Genomic DNA, 19,663 nt, shown 5'->3' on the forward strand with positions numbered 1-19,663 from the left:
GTGAGGAAAGATAATAGTTAAGGAATTATGACGCAGAAGGATCCTTCTTAATATCTTATCCTCTTTTCAAATACACCCCCCCCCCCCCTCGCCAAAACCTGTGATAGTAAATTAAGTGCAGAAATCCATGAACCACTCAAAGAATTAATCCAGAAATCTTATTTTGTAAAGTCGCTGGTTAACATAATAAACCAACTTACGGTCAATTTGAAGAAACACTCTTGTCTTGTCTTGACAATGTTTGGTGTGTACAAGCTACACTCATCATCTGTATGTATAAGTAAAAAAAGTTGATATGATGTATCTTAAGACAAGTGACATTTGAAATAATACAATTATCAATCACATTGCTTCAGATACATATAAAAATTACATGATGTGGAAGAATTTGTCTTGTTTCCCTTCTACAATACACATGCAGATGCTACAGACAATTGACAGGCATTAAAAACAACAAAAATAAAATAATACTTCTGAGCTCTGATACGCAAAGAGTGATTGCTTTCTACCTAACGCATCTATACACGCATATTAAATATATTTATGACTGAAATGTTATTAAAACTCAGTAAACAAGAACAAGAGATTACCATCTGTTGTTTTAGTGAAGTACATATTGGACTGTATACAGGAAATGCTTAGAGGGCATCTTTACAAATTTTGTCCTGCAGATAACATTAACTCTTACTTTGTAAACAAATGAAAGAAATAAAATGTGCTCTACCCCATTATTATGGCACAACCACATCAAGTCACTCCTGTGCAATCTCAATGTTGAAGTAAGCTTATGTTATGTACACTGAACAATATCTGAAATTCACAATTTTCTTTAAGGTGAATAGTTATCCGTTATTCTCAAAGGAACACTTGTCTCACTATTACACAACTTTTTCATGATACTGAAACCTCTCAACATGAAACACTACTTTTTCAAATAACTATTAAACATAAAACTGCTTAAAAAAGAGGACCATTAAGTACATATTGATACTAAACACAGTAGCACAACATCTAACAATTACAGCTTTCAATAACTTTCATATTAGACATTGCCTGTTATGGAGTTAGATTATAATGGAAACCACAAAGTTTCAAGTAGTGGTAATTAATACTGAATGAAAGGAAGGTCCCAATACTGAAAAACAAGAATTCCCACAGAAAGTAACACAAACCAGAAGGAAAGCCCTTGGTGCTGTTCATCACATGAACCGAAATACTTCCTACATACAAAGCAAATACACAGAAATAAAAATGCTCCACAATTGTTAATTTATCACGTACCATCAATCTCACAACACCAGAGTAACATGCAAGCATATATCCTATACAGAATCAGTAAACAGAACAATCACCTTACTTTTCAAAACCAAAGTTAGGCATGAAACATAAGTCTCTAATCGAACACTTGCCTCGTGGTTTATATTTGAGGTGCTCCTCTATGAATTGACAAGGGCACCGAGAGGTAATGCAATGTCGAGGAGGTGCAGAGGGGAAGCCCCCATGCCCTGCTCCATCCACTGACAGCTCAAGATGTTTGCGGACAAATTCTTTAGCCCATCGGTGTGAGTAGCGAAGGAAAACCATCTCAGCACGTTCCTGTGCAAAACAGATAAAACCCACCACCTCAGCTACTAAAAAATGCTGTAACAGGTATTATTGTTAGTATTTTGTAAGTAAAAAGAGACTGAAAATGTGTGTTACTGACACATAAAAATAGAAGTGACAAAGCATGTGCGGTAGTAATCACAGTATGATAAGTTACTAGGTTTTAAAATCTTATGATTATGTGGATATCTAACAGCTTCTCATATTAAAATTTGTAGCCTTTTCTTTTTTCCTTCCTACACGCAATTCACGAAAAATGTAGTTTAGGAAACTAAAATTAATCTTTGATGATAACTGAAATGTTCTGTGCACTCATTACCATCAGGGGAAGAAATTTTAGCGGCCTATTAAACTACAGATTTTTACACTAAGGCTCGTGGTCTATTTTATTGATAAGCAAATGGATTAATACCTTTATGAAAATAACATAGGAAAAATATGCTATTGTGTTAATAATACATTAGCACTGCAATTCATTTGTGCTCCATAATTAATAACTAATTATGAACAAATTGTTGCATGATATATCATATCATCTGCAAAATTCAGGAATTATTGTAAAATGAAAAGCAGAATTGATGAACAGTGAACTAGCCGCTAATTATAATTCTAAGTTACAGGTTTCTCAGATAGCTCAGAGAAAAATCAGTGGAGATTGGAATCACTTAACTGGCTTTTGAAAAGGAAGGTACTGGCAAATTAAAGGTGTGAACATCTCAAGCTATGCCCAAATAGCTTAACTGGTAAGACCATTGCTTGTGCAATGCAAGATTCTGGGTTCAAATCCTGGTCCATCACACAGTTTTAACCTCCCAAAAAGTTTTGAAACAGCATCTTCTCTCATTCAGAGTAAAATATTTACCTTGAAGATATAAAAATTATCTATCATAACATAACCGTCCAAATTACATGTATTCCATGCTCCTATTAAACCACACTCATCTACAAAGGGATGCCCTTATGAAACTCAAGTGACCTACCTAAGCTGTTACTACATTCACATTAACAGAACATCTACATTCACTGTGTTAGAAACTAGATTCACTAGCTAATACACATGACTCAGGCTTGTGGTATTTTAATTAGGTGGGAAAAAAGAAAAAAATCAGAAGTGGTTAAATATAATCATCATAATCATAAAGGAATATTATATTTACAACGCATGCACAAATCACACCATTCAGAGATCTGTGTTACATTAATGAAGATGTGGGAACTGACCAAAGCAGAATGTATTGTTAGTATGCTAAAATTAAAAGTTAGCAGAAAGCCTACACTTACCAATACCACATGAAAAATTTTCAAATGTTTGAAAGAAAAACAAGCACCACATATTTCTTCAACCTTCCATTCCTTGGTCAGCTTTGTGAATGGATAGAGCATGCAGTTAAGTGCTGTGACAGAAATGTGCAACAAAACAGATAAGTACAACATTAATAAACTAAACAGACGGGCAGATACTTGTCCTTTGGAAGATCTAGTTTCAGAAACCATTGTGGCATACAAAATGTACTTAAAGATAAAAGGAGAAAAAAGTGTAAATTTCTAGCTAACAAAATTTAAAGGGATTCATTCATGTATTAAGATGCACAAAATATAGAAAAATACATGTATAATTTTAAAGACAACCAAAGTCACAAAATATTGTGGTGCTATATTTCACTTGCATACAAAATTCTACCCCTTTCAGATGATTTATCATAATCAGCATTTTCTCCAGAATTAGTATTAACATTGGAAAGTGAACAAAAAAATTTTACAGGTAAAGGTTCCACAAATCACTGTTATAATATAAGTGACAGGAAATAAAAATGTTCAACTGTGAAGAACATCGTAATACTTGCAGGTACCATACCATTTAAAACCAATATGCAGCTCTCATAAAATAAGAAAACCAGAGATAATGTCAGAAAATAAGAGGTGAAAGAGAAGCACTTTCCCTACTATTTATACAGACTACTTGATATAGCACTGTCATAAAATATGGAGGTGTAAATGAAAGACGTGAAAATTACTTTATTACATAAAAAATAGAAGCAGTGAGATCACCTAAGATTAAGAATGTGTTTTAAATCAACAAGACTTACTGCATACAATGTTAAAAAACTATAAAATTCAAAAGGTACAACAAAGAACCATTCTCAGGTGCAGTGACTAGCACGTAATTCATCGGAATAAACCTAGTAAAACCACCTCAACGATAGTTCCAAGCATTTTAAAGAGTTATTCATAAGCCACTGCATAACACTCGGTGGTATCAATTATCAATTTTAACTACTCCCTGACCTCTGAACTGTTCTATCTGTGCATAGAAAAAGGTGGAAACGAGTGTCAGAATGCCTCCATTCACACCCTACTCTTCCTCAGCTTATACTAAGATGTACAATGGGGATGGCAGAAAACTTGCGAAGTATGTCTGCAATACTTTTTCTTCTAAACAATTCCCATTTATATACCATTATCATATGTGTTACTCTTGTGTGGGGCTATACGAAGCTGTCATAATCACAGCACCACATTTATGACCATCTTCGACATTTTTTCTCATGCAGACTTGTTGACAGTAAGCTCACTGGACCAGTAATCTAGAATAGGCCATACTAATCTTGTATGCTGATTGCTTAACAAATACTCTGCATTTCCAATAAATCTAAAAGAAATTTAAATATATCAATGACATTCCCTACTACTGATCCCCACATTCATACTGTTACACCTAATTATTTAAAGGCTGCTGGAGTGACACTTATATAATATGGCAGAGTCTGCTCATTAGAAAATATGTCACATTGTACCTTTTGGCAAATGGACACAGAATTCTTAGAGAAAGCAATTTCAGCACGGAAAAGAAACATTCAAGAGTAGCAATTTCAAGAGAATGTCATGGCTACTGCTGTTTCTGAGGACAGAACATTAAAGCAAAAGTGAAAATAATTTTGTGAAGTAGACATTGAATAGTTTTGTGGGTGAATATGACAGTGAGGCCAGTGAACAGGGTATTTACAAGAAAGTTAGGGGTTAGGGAAAAGACGAGAGTGAGAAAACAAAGATGCACATGCAAAGTGAATGCCATTTATTTTGAGTGCAGTTAATCGTAACTGAATCACTGAACAACAAATTGTCATCTAACAAAACAAAGAACAGTTTCCAATGAGGACAGAAAAATCATGGCTCATGACAGGAGCAGCAAACTAGATAGAACTTTTAGGGCCCAGAACATAAATGAGATGCCCACATTTGCATTGTTAAATTTTAAATATAAAGCCTCCAAAAACATTGCACCATCCCTACACTCAAGTCAAGAAAAATATCACCAATTTTATGACCATTTGCAGCAACAATAAATAAAAATCTTGAGGGAGGGAGGGGGGGGGGGGGGGAGATTCAAAGGTCCTACAGCATTACAAAGAGAACTGACAAATATTTAAAAAATCTTGAGATCTGCTAAAAGAACATCTAAAATATTGTCACGAATAATCTAACCACAGTCTGATATATCAGGAGTAAAGGAGAGATTACAGTTTGTGAAAGGGAACCTGTACCTTGTGAAAAAAAGAAAGATGTCTCACACTATAGTCTGGGACTTGACAGTACGGTAAAACAGCTGGAGAATTGATGCAGTGTATAGTCACTCACTGGAGAACAGTCTATTAATTGGGCTTTTAAAGTAGTTCATCTGGCAGCTGTTGAAATTGCATGAACTAAATTACAGAGTGACAGGACCTGATCTGGAAGGCTTCTGTAAAAAAAAAGGTGAACAGACTCTTCAAAAAGTAATTTCAGAATTTGAAATCCTATCTGTATAATAACCTATTACTACTCCAGACACATGAATCACCATTACATGCTTTCATAACATAAGGCGCATACAAAGGAAAATTCATGACACACCATACTCCAGCCTAATGAACGTGCTAAACAATGCTTGCAATAAAACACAGAGGCAAGTAATGTGCAGGGCAGATAAGATGCATAGAACAGAACAATTAAATCTAAATACAAAATAAAATATTTTTATAAGCAACAAATTGTAGAAGCCAGATGTTTAATGAAAGTATCACTGTTAGTAAAGTGCTACTAGAAAGCCATACTAAGAAGCTACAAGATTGAAAAATTATAAGAAGTTAATATGTATATCTTTTACAGAGAGGACTAAGGGGTCGGGCAGTTAAGTGTGCAACAAGCTGCAATCATTCACTTAACAGTGATCTCGTGCACAATTTCACCAAAATCTGCAACCCCCCCTCACACACACTCACCTGACACAGGATACCTTAGTGCATTATTTTCTATTATGTGCAGATATTAAAACAGAAAACAAGCCTTTGGTATCAAGTCTAAAACATAATTCTAAGTTATTTATACAGTACACTAGAAATTCTTGCTATGTTATAACTGCCTCAATTGAAAACAAATACATATATAATGACCACCTATATTGATAGAAAACCCCCACAGAATGGTGACAAATTCTTCCCTCACTTAAGAAATCAATCAATGCCTCGTTTTGCAAGCCATGTTGTAATACAGGGACAAAAACTTCGGTGATCAGAGCGAGGTTTATTTTTTAAGTATTCTTCAATATATTGGCAAGGGCATAATGCAGAGGAGAGATGGCGAGGATCAACAGGATTTCCACCAGCCTCATCCACAGTCCAGTCCAAACGACGACGGAGATAATCCTTTGACCAACGTTGTAAGTAGCGATTCAGTAACTGCTCCCCTCTTTCCTGAAGTTAAAGTGAACAAGATGATATAGTACAAAAAGTTATTTAAAAATTTATTTTATGCATCTATTTTAATTATTGGAATATAAATTATAATATGGTTTATAATTGTAAACAATCTTTTTCTAGATCATGGTTAGGAGCATGAACAGTGAATAACTCCTGCTACAGCCTTTTCTGGAAGAGAATACGCACATAATAAACCTGTGAATTAACACACAATTCTTAAAGATATTGCACACACTGACATTTGTTGAAAGGGGCCTCTACAAAATGGCTAATAAAACTGTGTAAGTTTTCACTAGAAATTCCTTCTTCTCATTTTTCCTAATAAGTTGTCATTTCTTTGTTAATGACCTCACTGTCAACTATTTTCATATGACTGTTAGACACACTAACACAAATGTCAACTGACAACATCTATAAAAAGTTTTAATCTGAGGACAAAATAAAATTTGAACATGATTTTATTTGCAAGAAGGCATAAGGCAAAAAATGTAGCTGGAAAATTATATTTAGGAAGGATTGTTACTCTTGATGATATCAACCTACAATTAATTAATAAATCAAAATGAGATAGCATCAAAACAAATGGTAGAATGAAAATCGAACGACTGACTCTCTCTCTCTCTCTCTCTCTCTCTCTCTCTCTCTCTCAGGCAGGCAGGCATCAGATCTTGTACATGAATTAGGAGGAGATTAGTGTTTAAAATCCTGTCGACAACAAGGTCATTAGAGACGGAGCACAAGCTTGAATTAGCAAAGGACAGGAAAGGAAATCAGCCGTTCCCCGTTCAACAGAACCGTTTCAATGAATACATTTGCCTGAAGGAATTTAGGGAAACCACAGAAAACCTAAATAAAGTTGGTCATTGTCCTGCATGAGAATCCACTGTGCTAACCACTGCATCACCTCTGTATTGTGGCAGAATGTAGGGACATCACTGTAGTAAGCTGATAGCCCACTTCTAGAATACTGAACAAATTGAAACCTGTCGAAATGTAAAAGAACTGTTAAAACTAACTTCAGGTTCACACATTCAATATTGTCTGCTATAAAGTCGACATTCAAGTCTTCATATGCAATGTCACTTCAATTTTTTCTATAAATTTATATCAATTTCTTTACTAACTAAAAAACGATTTTTGGCGATCTACTCTCAGCCTATAGGCCTGTACTCACACATACTGCTTGTGTCTGAGTAGCCGCTTCCTTTTTCTTTTTCGACAAGGACTGTCCAAATGGTTTTTATTAAATTTGGCCTGCATGGGATACAGAGTGGTTGTCAATACTGAGTGAGGACACTGACCATTGCAAATCACATGTGTGGAAGTGAATACATGAATTTCCATTTGTGTCAAAATCACCAAATAGGTTGACCATGACCTGCAGAGAGCCAATATTGATATCACTAAGAACACAGTTGAGATGACATAAGAAGACGCCCAACAGTTGCCGTGGGCAAAGTGAGGCCCATCCACGTCCTTATCTCAACTAATTACATAATGTGATTTTCTTAATCAGAGTAAATATTACTGGAGCAAGAGATCAAAATACTGAGAGTGCAGTTATGATTAGGGATCAGTTTACTGTTACTGGCGTGAATAAACAATTAAAAGTGTTATATCAAGTTAACTCATAGATAATGCATACACCTATAATATCATACTCAGGTGAATGCATTTTCACTTAAACTTGCCTCACAAAACTCTTTAGAAATGTACAATTTCAACAGAATTTTGAAAGCGATGGAAGGAATCCAGGCATTCTTTTACTATGAAGTGTTCTGGCAACTGCTTAGGAATGTCTAAGAAAAACACAGATGTTCAGCCATGTAATAGAAGTAGGGATCAAAATTCATTATACCAGATCTTACTGAACTATGGTTTTAGCATACTTGAAAACAATTAAAAACAATATGGCTGAAGTTTTTACAAAAGTAATGGGAAAATGTTTAGTTAGTAGAAAATATCAAATTCTCCCTATACATTAAAAGATCACGATATCAACCAAAAGATTTCAAAATTATTGAAGTTATTGTGGTCCTGAAACTGAAGAAACCATTAGATAAAGCAGAAAGTTATCATCCAATAGCTGTTCTCAGCTGTCACTGCAAACTTCTGGAGAGACTTTTAGGAAAGGTACAAGAATCCTGGATAAAACCCTTCTGCATAAGTAAGTTTCAGACCAAACAAGCTGCACAGAGCTGGTTCTAAGCCTGACTACACAACTCCAAAGCTGGAGTTCAGAAACAACTAAAGACTATCACTTATGATCTTGTATGGACAGAAGACTGTTGTGATGTGTGTTCTGCCACCGCTTGTTGAGTAAATTTTTTATCCATCCAATTAAATAATTTTATCAATAATTGATTGTTTTCATTGTTATATTAGTATGAACAGAAGGATTCTTATAAAAGACAGTCAGAGTCATCCCCTACCAAACCACATTGAGACTAATCTGTAACACATAAGACAGTGAGTAGTCTAGAGTCAATTTGAAAGTAAAGAAAGAAAACTAAATAATGGACTACCTCAGTGGTCAGTACTATCGCCTTTACTTTTCAACCTTTATGTTTTTGACACACCTGAAACCAGCCAAAATACTTTGTATCTTCTGATGTTCTAGCACTTGCAGTTCAACACAAGAAGTTCAAAAATGCTGAGAACACTAACTAATGATCTCAATGAATTATATAATATTCCACCATATGGAGAGCTATACCAAATCTTTCTAAATCGAACTCAACAGTTTCCATTTAAACAAAAGAGCAGCAGATTATAAACTAGAGGCCAGTATGAACGACATAATGTTTCCCTACCAGCATCGCCCAAATTATCTTGGAATGACTCTTGATAGGAAACTATCTTTCAGAAAGCAACTCAAAAAAACAACTTTATGCAAAAACTCTGCAGTACTAACAGGGGATCACTAGCACATACACTTCAAATTTTTGCACTCAGTTTAGTGTTTTCTACAGCTGATTGTTGTGTTCCAGTGTGGTCAGCCAACCTCATGTAAATAAGACAGTCACTCAGCATGGTACAACCATGCTAATCATCTCTGGGTGCTTAAGAACTACTACACTAAACTCAGTTAAGAAGACAAAAAGATCTACTGAAACAATATTCACAAATAATGAACAATCTTCAACTTCCCATCCATGTAGCTATTCCAAAGTTGACAACAAACTGACTTCGTTACAGAAATCCATCCCTGCAACTGTCCCAACAGCTTGCTGATAGCAACTGCATCATGAACAACAAACGGTGTGAAACCTGGATCACAAATGCTCCATCTGAATTGCAACATCTTTTTGACCTACTGTAGAGCCCAAAGATAAGGGTTAGCCCCCTCTGCAATAATAATAATAAAACTGAATGAACAGATCAGTAATGAACTTTAAGGGACATCATGGGATGTACGCCTCGAACAAATGCAACAAACAATAACGAACAAAATGAGATTAAAAGGGGGTTTTAATTCTCAAAACATGAATAGAATAATATAGATCACACCGGAAAAGGACACTGCGTGTGCATACAACATGCAGATATGGGGTAACTGGCCTAGTCCAAGCTGTGGTTGTGGAGCACCGAACCAGACTATCTCGCACATTGTCAAGCCGTGTAAATTGAGTACCTATTTGAGTGACTTAGCCTTGGCTGGCTAAGGAGACTTGACATTAACATTTAACAAAATTGATAACTTAAAGTATCATTTTTATTAATTATATCTTGTTTTCTTTAATTTTTTACTTTATTTCATGATAGTGTTATATGTTAAATAAAATTTATTATGCATAAAATGGATAATACTGTAATAATATGATATGATTCAAAATTACTGGGACAAAAAGAAAACATTCTTGTGGCTACAGTAATGACTTTGAGAAATACACATGTAGACTGAAATGTTAACTGTCATAATTTAGGCTGGTAACAATGAATCAAAGGAAAGTCAACACTGTTCATCATTGGCATTAGTATTCAAAATGGTGGTACCCATGATAGAAAAGGCACATTGTGCAATATAATATGCAAAAATAGCACCACTAATCATTGTTCAAAGACATTTTCAGACGAATTTTGGTAAAGTGGCACCATCACAACACTGATAGATGGACAATTCAGGGAGACAGAATGCATATTCAAGTAAAAACTACAGGATTGCCAGCCATCAAGAATAATATGGTGGAATACATTTGTACAAGCTACACATGAACCTCCAGAAAATCCGTGCATCGAGCCAGCGGAGAAATGAATGTATTGCAGCCAACAGTGTAGCATATGTTGCACAATCATCTGCAGTTCAAGGTTTAGGATTCAAATGTTTCAGGCACCAAAGTGAACAAGCACATTTAGAGAATGTGAGGTACACAAAACACACACACCTCTCTCAAATGTGAATGTGATTCTGCAGAACTTAATGTTTTCTGCACCATAACCAAGTGCAGAGTCTTTGGCCCTTTCTTCTTTGCAGAATCTACCATTACAGACAAAACCTACTTTGACATGCTTCCTCTCTGGTTGTTGCCTCAGTTGACAGAAGAGGTACCAACTCCATTTTGCAGCAGGACAGAACCCCACCGCATTGGCCTAACCTCATATAGTCACCCCACAAACATCTTCCACAGAGCTGGATGGGTCATGCTGGGTTGAATGATGTGCCATTCATGTTGTAGCCCCAGGTCACATGACCTTACACAGGTGAATTTTTTTTCTTCTGCAGATGTGTGAAGGACAGTTTATGCACCCCCATTTCTGCAGGACTTAAAGCAGCTAAGGCACTGGACAGTTGGCATGGTAACTCCACTGATCGGGCTGTGCTGCAGAGTCTGGCAGGAAATGTAATACAGGAGAGACATGTGGCATCCAACAAATGGAGACCACAATGAACATCTTTGAATGTCTGTAGGAACTGTGAGAGTAAACCTTTCAGTCTGTGTGTGTATTTCTAAAATAACATCATTGCTTAAGTCGCATGAATACTATCCTTTCATTCCATTCATTTTGAGTCATGCTGTACATGTGTTTTTGTCAATTTTTGGCATATGCTTCTATTAAAGAATGTTGATAAAAGCACATTTTGCAAAACAAAAATTCATTTAACACATACTTTTGTAAAATTCCATATAGTTCTAATAAATGTACCCATCAAAAAACGAAGTAACTTGATCGTACGCACTAGCAAAACTGTAAATCCACTGTCTAAAGCTTACTACTGGGAATGATTTCATCTGCACCAGACTAACTGACAGTTTCGAGAGAGAATAATTTCTGCTAGAACAGGAAATAAATGCTTCTTCTTTAAAGCATCAGAACTAACAACAATATTTGGCAACTACGATCAACTACCGGACACCTGTTACTTCATAAGTGAACCTCCAAGATTTTTTCCATGTTTTAGGTGCAGGCATCCATTCTGTTCTTGCATCTTTTGTAGTGTTGTCTACGCATGATGCATTAGGTTGACACCTTGGTCTTATTTCCTGGAAATCAGCAAATGACGTCCTTCGTGCAACTACGATTTATTCATCTGGCAATCCTCCCCATTTCATTTTCATTACAGCTGAGTTACATCTTAGAAGACAACCTATTTATTCTCTTATCAGTTTCTAAAAATTGTTTCTTGTCTCTCTAATAATTCTCAAGATGCATCTCTTTGTAGCTCACTGAGCAACCTGCAGCTCTTTGATGATTTCTGCATTAAAAAGACCTCGTTTTACTGCCACAAGTCAAAACAGGCAACACACAACAATTACAAGGTATCCTTCTCAGACACATCAGAATCTTTATTTTTGGAAATCCTGTTTAGTTTGCCAAAAGTACTCAAAGGCATTTTCAACTTTCTGTTTACATATTTTGCTGTGCACTCAGTCATCTTCACCTGTCCTAACTAACACAGGTCAACAGGTTACATAACAACACTGTTAATTTGTACCTTTTTCATTTTGTTACATATAACTGTCTTTTGATTTTAGGTCAACTTTCAAATGTGCTCAATTAAGTTCTTTCTTCTCTTGTTGAAGTTCATCAGCACTAGAGGCAAACAGAACAGCATCATACCTACAATAAAATTGGTTCAGTTATGATAAATTAAGAGGTTTTCTTTCATTTTCCCATTTAACAATCCAAATACTTCCTCTACAACTGCTGAAAACAACTGTGGTGAGACAGACTTCAATTCTAAATTTATCACTGTGGTCACGACATCTAATGAAAGCTTTAGCATTTGATTATACATTCTTCAACAAACTAACTGCAATAAATTAATTTGTGGGTATTCTAGGTAAGTTTTTGAAGGCCAGAGTTCATAAAAAGCCTTGCTCTGTTCTGACACTGATGAGCAGAAACATTATGACCACCTGCTTAATAGCATGTTGTTTCATATCTGGAATGCAATACACAATAGTGATTTTAGTGTGGCAGAGATTTGACAAGTCCTTGGCAGGTTTCCTGAGGTATGTGGAAGCAAATGTGTATGCACAAGTCACATAATTCCTGCAAAATACAGGCTGGTGGTTTGTGGGCACAAAACCAGTGTACAACAGCTTCCCAGATGGGTCAGATCAGGCAAACTTTGTGGCCAAGATATCAACATTAAGTTTGCTACTGTGCTCCTATAACCATAGTAGCACAATTTTGTCCTTGTAAAATGGATAGTTAACCTGCTGCATGATGCCACAGCCATTGGAGTAGACATCAAGCATGAAGGCATGCAGGTGGTCTGCAATAATATTCACGTAGTCCATTGCTGTCGTGGTGTCTTTGATTACTACCACAGGTCGCAAGAAAGCACATGTGAATGCCATTTATAGCACAATACTGTCCACACCAGCCTGTGTCACATGTGTCTGTTGTACAGCTCATGTTGGGAGCAGCCACTTGCCTGAATTATGGTGTACCAGAACATCACCACTGATACGTTGTATCCAGACAAGTAATTCATTTGACCAGGTGACATGTTTCCGTTGGTCTACAATCCAATTTCCGTGAAAAAGTGCCCACCGCAATCTTAACAGACAACATCCTCGGGTCAACATGGGAACACGCAGGGATCACCTGCTGAGGAGCTCTCCATGTTCAACAAAGTGCACTGAATGGTATATTCCAAAACACTTGCAGCTGCACAAGCATTGTACTCTGCCATCAGATTTGCCACTGATCACCACCTCCCCGTGTGTGGCAAAGTGGATGAGCTTACAACTTCCATGCTCTTTCATGAGGTTAGGACTCCCAACACCTTGTAGCCTACTCACGGTTTCATTTTTCTTCAACCACTTTCCACAGATGCACACCAAACTGACATGCCAAGTGGTTCTCTGTTTCCAAGATGCTCATTCACAGGTGCTGGGCTGTAATTATCTCCACTATGTCAAAGTTGTTTATCTCACTAGATTTCCACATCTATTCCCGTATTGTTGCTTGGATGACCCTCCATTTATCTCTGCTCCACTTTTAGTTTTCTTACAGTGGCATGTTCCTGCAACACAACCAGGCAGCGTTCAGCACAGTACTGAGGTAGCCAGCAATCATATATTTTGGCCCATCAGCGTATCTTCCAGCATAATTGCTTTACCAGGACCTACTAGCTTTGTAATACCAATATCTTATCTTAACTAAATTCTGAGGATGGACAACTTTCTTTCACTAAGCTAAACACAAGTTAAAATGAGATTTTATTATCGTTAATCTATTACTAGTGTCAAAAAAACCATTTATAATTGGTTTAAAATATGAGTTGTGACAAACAAACAAAACTGATTGCATTATTAAAGAAATATTTGTCATAGCATATTAGTATAAAATTCGTATTTTTATCTGTAAATTTGTCTTTACACTGTGATAATTTACAACTAGCTCAAACAGTTCCATGGCACTGATCAACAGTTTACTATAAGAATCAACTTTCACTCAACTGGAAACCAAACATATTGGCACTCTTCTACAGTCTCAAGGAAAAATACACAAGGATTCTGCTTTAAAGGTGACCACCACTAACTGAACATGTCAGGTCAGGTTACAAATTTGGAACATGGAATGTATTTTTCCCTCTTTTCCTGCTGATACATATTTTGTAGGGTTTGTGGTGGGTCTTATACCAGCACTAGCGGGAAGTTGCGTCCCTGGCCGATATAACTGGGCAATATTTTGCCAACCCTAATACACCTCCAGATCAAAGTAGTATTACCTTTATCCTCTCTTCTCAGAGTAGTTGTTTGGGGGTCCAGATATTTCCGTGCCACCTCCCTGTTGATCCAACTAAGGTGAAGATTCCTGGAATGCTTCCGCAAGTTCTCTCTAATGCGCTACTAAATAAATAGCCACACTTATCACAAACAGGGGTATATTTTGCCCAACATTTTCACTATTTCTTTTAACAACACAACAAACAATTGCTACTGTAATACCACTCTCTTGAGTACATTCAAAACGTCCGTACATGCGTACTTCAGGACCTGAGAGAGCAAACACAGATAAACAACTACTGTTGTTCAATTGTTCATTATGCCCTTGTTGGTGTGTCGTTTACTCCATGGCTCTCGGACTCAGGCACTTGCTACACCATGGCACAAGTGATCCCAGACGACCAGTGGATGTAATATCATTTTTACTGGTCCCCTTCTCACCGGCTCCACCACTGCTCCATATTCACTGCATACAAGAAAGGAAAACATAGTATCCCTTTCTCACTACATTTATCCTTATTCAACTTACTCCCGAGCATCTCTTGTTGACAGCTTTCCAATGGCGTATTGGAATGTTTACACATATCCCGAAACACTACAAACATCAGTCTCGTTTAATATGTCAGACCTTGTACATGACTTCTCTGGCAAGCACAGGAACATGACTAAGCACACTGATTGCCCACTTCTACAAATCGAGCTGGCTGAAACCTGTCACTTTATAAGGATGCAGCTAAAGCCACCTCCAGATTAACACATTCAATATTTTCCATCATAAAATTAAGATTAAAGTCTCTGTGGGCAGTCACTGTGTTTTTGTGTGCGTAGCCCCCTTCCTCCTTTCATTTTACTAATTGTACAATAAGATCACACCTCCTCCTAACCCTGAAGTTTTATATGCTCAATTTCTGTTACTTTCATGTGATGTTCTGAAAATCACGTGTCATCTACAGATATTACAAACACTTTCTTGTGTTGACAAACCTTTTTTCATTAGCAACATGTTCCTATTGTTACATTAATTGAGTTGATTGCAAGGCAAGACAGTCATTACTGCCATAAATTAATAAATAAATGCAATATAAATAGAATTAAAAATATTAATTCTAGAATTTTTAAGACGTAGATATGTTAAAAGCTACAGAATTCTAACAAGGAATCGAAGGTAGAGGAATTTTGAAGGTCTCTAAAATAAGAAAGCCTGGCTGGTCAAAATACACCTTCTGATAGGAAAGTGTTTTTATGAACACAAAGAATAGAAGTTAAGAACGAACAAAAATTCAGTTAGTGTATGGTACTTTACGTCTCATCACTTGAAATAGGGAAAAAAATCAAGACTCAAATTATGGCCTATATTCTCATTAATAAATGAGGGGGGGGGGGGGCGGGGAGGCATGCTTCCAAAATGTGGCAGAGGACCAATGGTTTACCACAAACTCTACACACACTCTTCCTCTCTTCAGAGTAGCAATCTGTGTGTCCAGTCTGAAAGTGAATGAGAGGGGCTTGTTTCAGCTATGCTTTTTTTCCCGCCATATTCTCAGTTTATTAAATGATCTTTTCTTTAACTAATTGACTAACTGAAAGATAAACAATGGAAACTCCACATAGGAGTATTAACAACGCAGGAAAAATTAAATTACTACTTATTGGAAAGAAGACACATTAAGTTGCAGACAGGCACAATTAAAAGACACTCACATCAAGCTTTTGGCCACAGCCTTCATCAACAGAAGAGAAACGCTCACCATTCATTCACACAAGCAAGCACACCTCATGCACTCATAATCACCAACTCCGGCAGCTCAGGTCAGAATGCCTGTGTGTGTTTCTCTGTTTCTCTTTTGCTGATGAAGCCTGTGGCTGATAGCTTTGTGTGAATGTCTTAATTGAGCCTCTCCGGCACTTAACTTGTCTTCTTTATAGTAAGCAATCATAATAAAGACACACGTAATCTGAAACACATGTAAAATCTGGCACTGCCAGTGATTAGAGCACAAAGAAGCTCTTCTATTGAACAGGAGTTCTTTATTTCCAGCATGAGCTCACACATTTCATATGTAGATTAAATGAGCATAAACTATTAGACTTTGAGCATTGTGTACTGACTGAGGGGGACCAGGAGAGGGGAGATGTTTCATTGATCCTACATATTGTATTTGTGAATTTTATGTATTTTAAATGGTGATTAATTTTGTATACCTTGTGATCGCTGTAAATTTGGCACACTTAGTGAGTGGATATAAGGATGTGCGAATACTCACTCTGGTTCATTCTGTGTCAGGAACTCGTGGGGCTAATGTGTATGTTGTAGAGCTGTATACCCTGTGTTCGCTGTAAATTTGGCACACTTAGTGAGTGGATATAAGGATGTGTGAATACTCACTCTGGTCCATTCTGTGTCAGGAACTCATGGGGCTAATGTGTATGTTGTAGAGCTGTCAGGACGATATAAAACTTCTGAAGTGATAGGTTTTGGACAGCAAGTGACTGCATTAATACTTTAAGTTTCATCAGAACTTGGAAAAACTCCACGATTTTGGTTTATTGGGAAAGTTCTAGTAAAGTATCGTGCATCTACAAAAAAGACCACGTATAAAACACTTGTGCACCCCATTCTTGAGTGTTGCTCGAATGTTTGGGATCCCAACCAGATTGGGTTAAAGAAAGACATCAAAGCAATTCAGAAGGATGCTTCTAGGTTTGTTACCAGTAGCTTCAATCAATATGCAAGTGTTACAGAGATACTTCCTGAACTCAAATGGAAATCCCTGAAGGAAAAGAGTGTTCTTTTTGCAAAACACTGTTGGGAAAGTTAAGGCATTTGCGTTCTGACTGCAGAATAATTATGCTGCCACCGATGTACATTTTGCCTAAGGACCACGATGACAAGATCAAAAAACTTAGGGTTCATATAGAGGCATATCTCCCTGCTGCAATTGTGAGTGTAATAGGAAAGGAAATGACTAATAGTGGTAAATGGTACCACCTGTCACGCATTATAAGGTGGCCTATGTAGATATATGTGTAGGTGGTGAACATTACAATACTTTCCTAGGAAGATTATGTAGCATTCATAAGTAGTTCAAAACAGAATCAAAATTATGTAAATTATTACAGAATCAAAACAGGATTGTGTGTTGAAGAAATGACAGAAGGATACCTGGTCATAAGTAAGAAAATCAGAAGTGATGAACCTCTGGCTCTAGATGGACCCACTTTCAAGACTGTTGACTGCTTCAAGTATTTAGGGAGTCTTTATCAACAATGAAGAAAATACATTTTAGTTTCATCAAAATTCTAAAGAACAGACCACTTAGTACTCAACGCAAAGAAATGGAAGAGGCTAGTAGAGAAGGCATCTTCCTTTGAGTCTTTCGTGGCAGCATGTCTTCTTTGTTTCCAAGCTGCACCAATTCGAATAAATTTCTCGAGCTTTTGATGATCTCCCCCATTGTTGTCAGGAGTAAAACCACTGACTGCAGGGACTGGCACAGTTTTCCACTCACATAGTTGCAATTGCAGCCCTCTGGCATCAATCAGAGAGAGCTGAAACAATGCATGCAGGGAAGGTGAGTTGGCAGCTCACAGCAGCTCCGCCCTGCTGTGGGACCGAGTGACGTCAGGAGGTGCGAGGAGCCGGTGTCACATTTGAAACTGCTACTCCTGCCTTCCTACACGCATCACGCATTCTGTCGTTGCTTCCTTTCGACATCCGAAGCCCGCCTCCATGCCCTATTGAATGTGTATCCCCTTGTCTCTTTTAAAATTGTTGTTGTTCATTTCTAACCTCAGCTGCCTCTTTTATAATGGAATCCCAGTATGTTGACACATGAACCAAGACTTGTGTTGGTGGGCTTTGGATACCAAAAGGAAGCAATGACAGATGCATGATGGGAGTGGCAGTTTTCAAATGTGGTGAAAGCCCCTCACGCCCCCTGACACCACTCTGGTCCCATGGTGGGCTGGAGCTGCTACAAGCTGCCCACTTCATCTCTCATGCATGCATATCAGCAATCTCTGACTGGTGCCAGAGGCCACAATTATGGTTACAATAAGCGGAAAACCATGCCAGCCCCGGCAGTCAGTGGTTTTACTGCAGATGAGAATGGCAATCGTAAGCTCCAGATTTTTATTCTAATTGACGCTACGCGAAAACCAAGACTATTTTATTCAAAACATGCAGTTATCTCCACTCTAAGGGCTATAATATTTTGCTTTATGCATATCTTGATTGGTTTCATGGCACATGAGTAATCTGTAAAAATCATTTTCATAGGTGGCCATTTCATTATCACAGCCATTTGGCATCCACAGCTAGCCTTTCCTAGACTTTTTCATACATTGCAGTCTTCAGCTATATACAGAGTGGACTTTAGAACAAATGGAATACTGGTTGGTTGGTTTATTATCCTTAGTACAGAGGCAGAGCATAGGAATATTCATGTATTGGAGCTGTAGGAAACTTAACTCTTCACGCAAATAGTGTCAATGATATTCAGATGTGAATGCCTTGCTAATACATGCATTTAGCATCCATAATCCAGATGCTATTACACAAATATTTACAACAACTGAGCAGTCACATTATGTCTGCTCCTTCAAGACTTTTCAGCTGAGCATGTTATCGAACAAGAGAAAATGTTTTCAGCTTTACACGAAAAGGACTGTCTTTTTTTTTTTTTTTAGATCTTCAACACACTTATGTTTTCGACATAGTATTTCCATCAGGGTACAAGTTCATCACGTCCAAGTCCAAATCTAAATAGGGGAATCGAGGAGTAGATCTAATAATGAACAAGAATACAAGAATGAGGGTGAACTATGAAAACAACAGTGAATATATTTTTTAACCAAGATAAGACGCAGAGTCAACAGCCACCGTAGTAACAGAAGTATTATTTGTCACCTAGCTCTGCAAATTAACATACTAAAAGAATGTATGAAGAGACAAAACAAATTACTCAGTTTGTCAAGGGAGATGAAAAGACAATTATGAAGGAGGACTGGACTTCGATAGCAGGAAAAGGAAGAGAAGAAAAGTAGTAGAACAGGGACTACGTGGTTGAAAGGGAAAGTCACCTGGTAGAATTTCACACAGAGCAGATCATAATTTAATCATGGCTGACATTTGTTTTA

General features: G+C 37.1%; 1 protein-coding gene across 1 annotated transcript in view; it reads right to left on the bottom strand.

Moving 5' to 3' along the window:
- Window positions 1-19,663, bottom strand: part of LOC124799092 (transmembrane protein 268) — a 139,828-nt gene that overhangs the window by 63,254 nt on the left and 56,911 nt on the right. The window contains 1 exon segment of the mRNA XM_047262631.1: window positions 1,410-1,596. Coding sequence (XP_047118587.1) covers window positions 1,410-1,596 — 187 coding nt within the window.

This window comes from Schistocerca piceifrons, chromosome 5 (assembly GCF_021461385.2).
Source record: "Schistocerca piceifrons isolate TAMUIC-IGC-003096 chromosome 5, iqSchPice1.1, whole genome shotgun sequence".
Lineage (NCBI taxonomy): Eukaryota > Metazoa > Arthropoda > Insecta > Orthoptera > Acrididae > Schistocerca > Schistocerca piceifrons.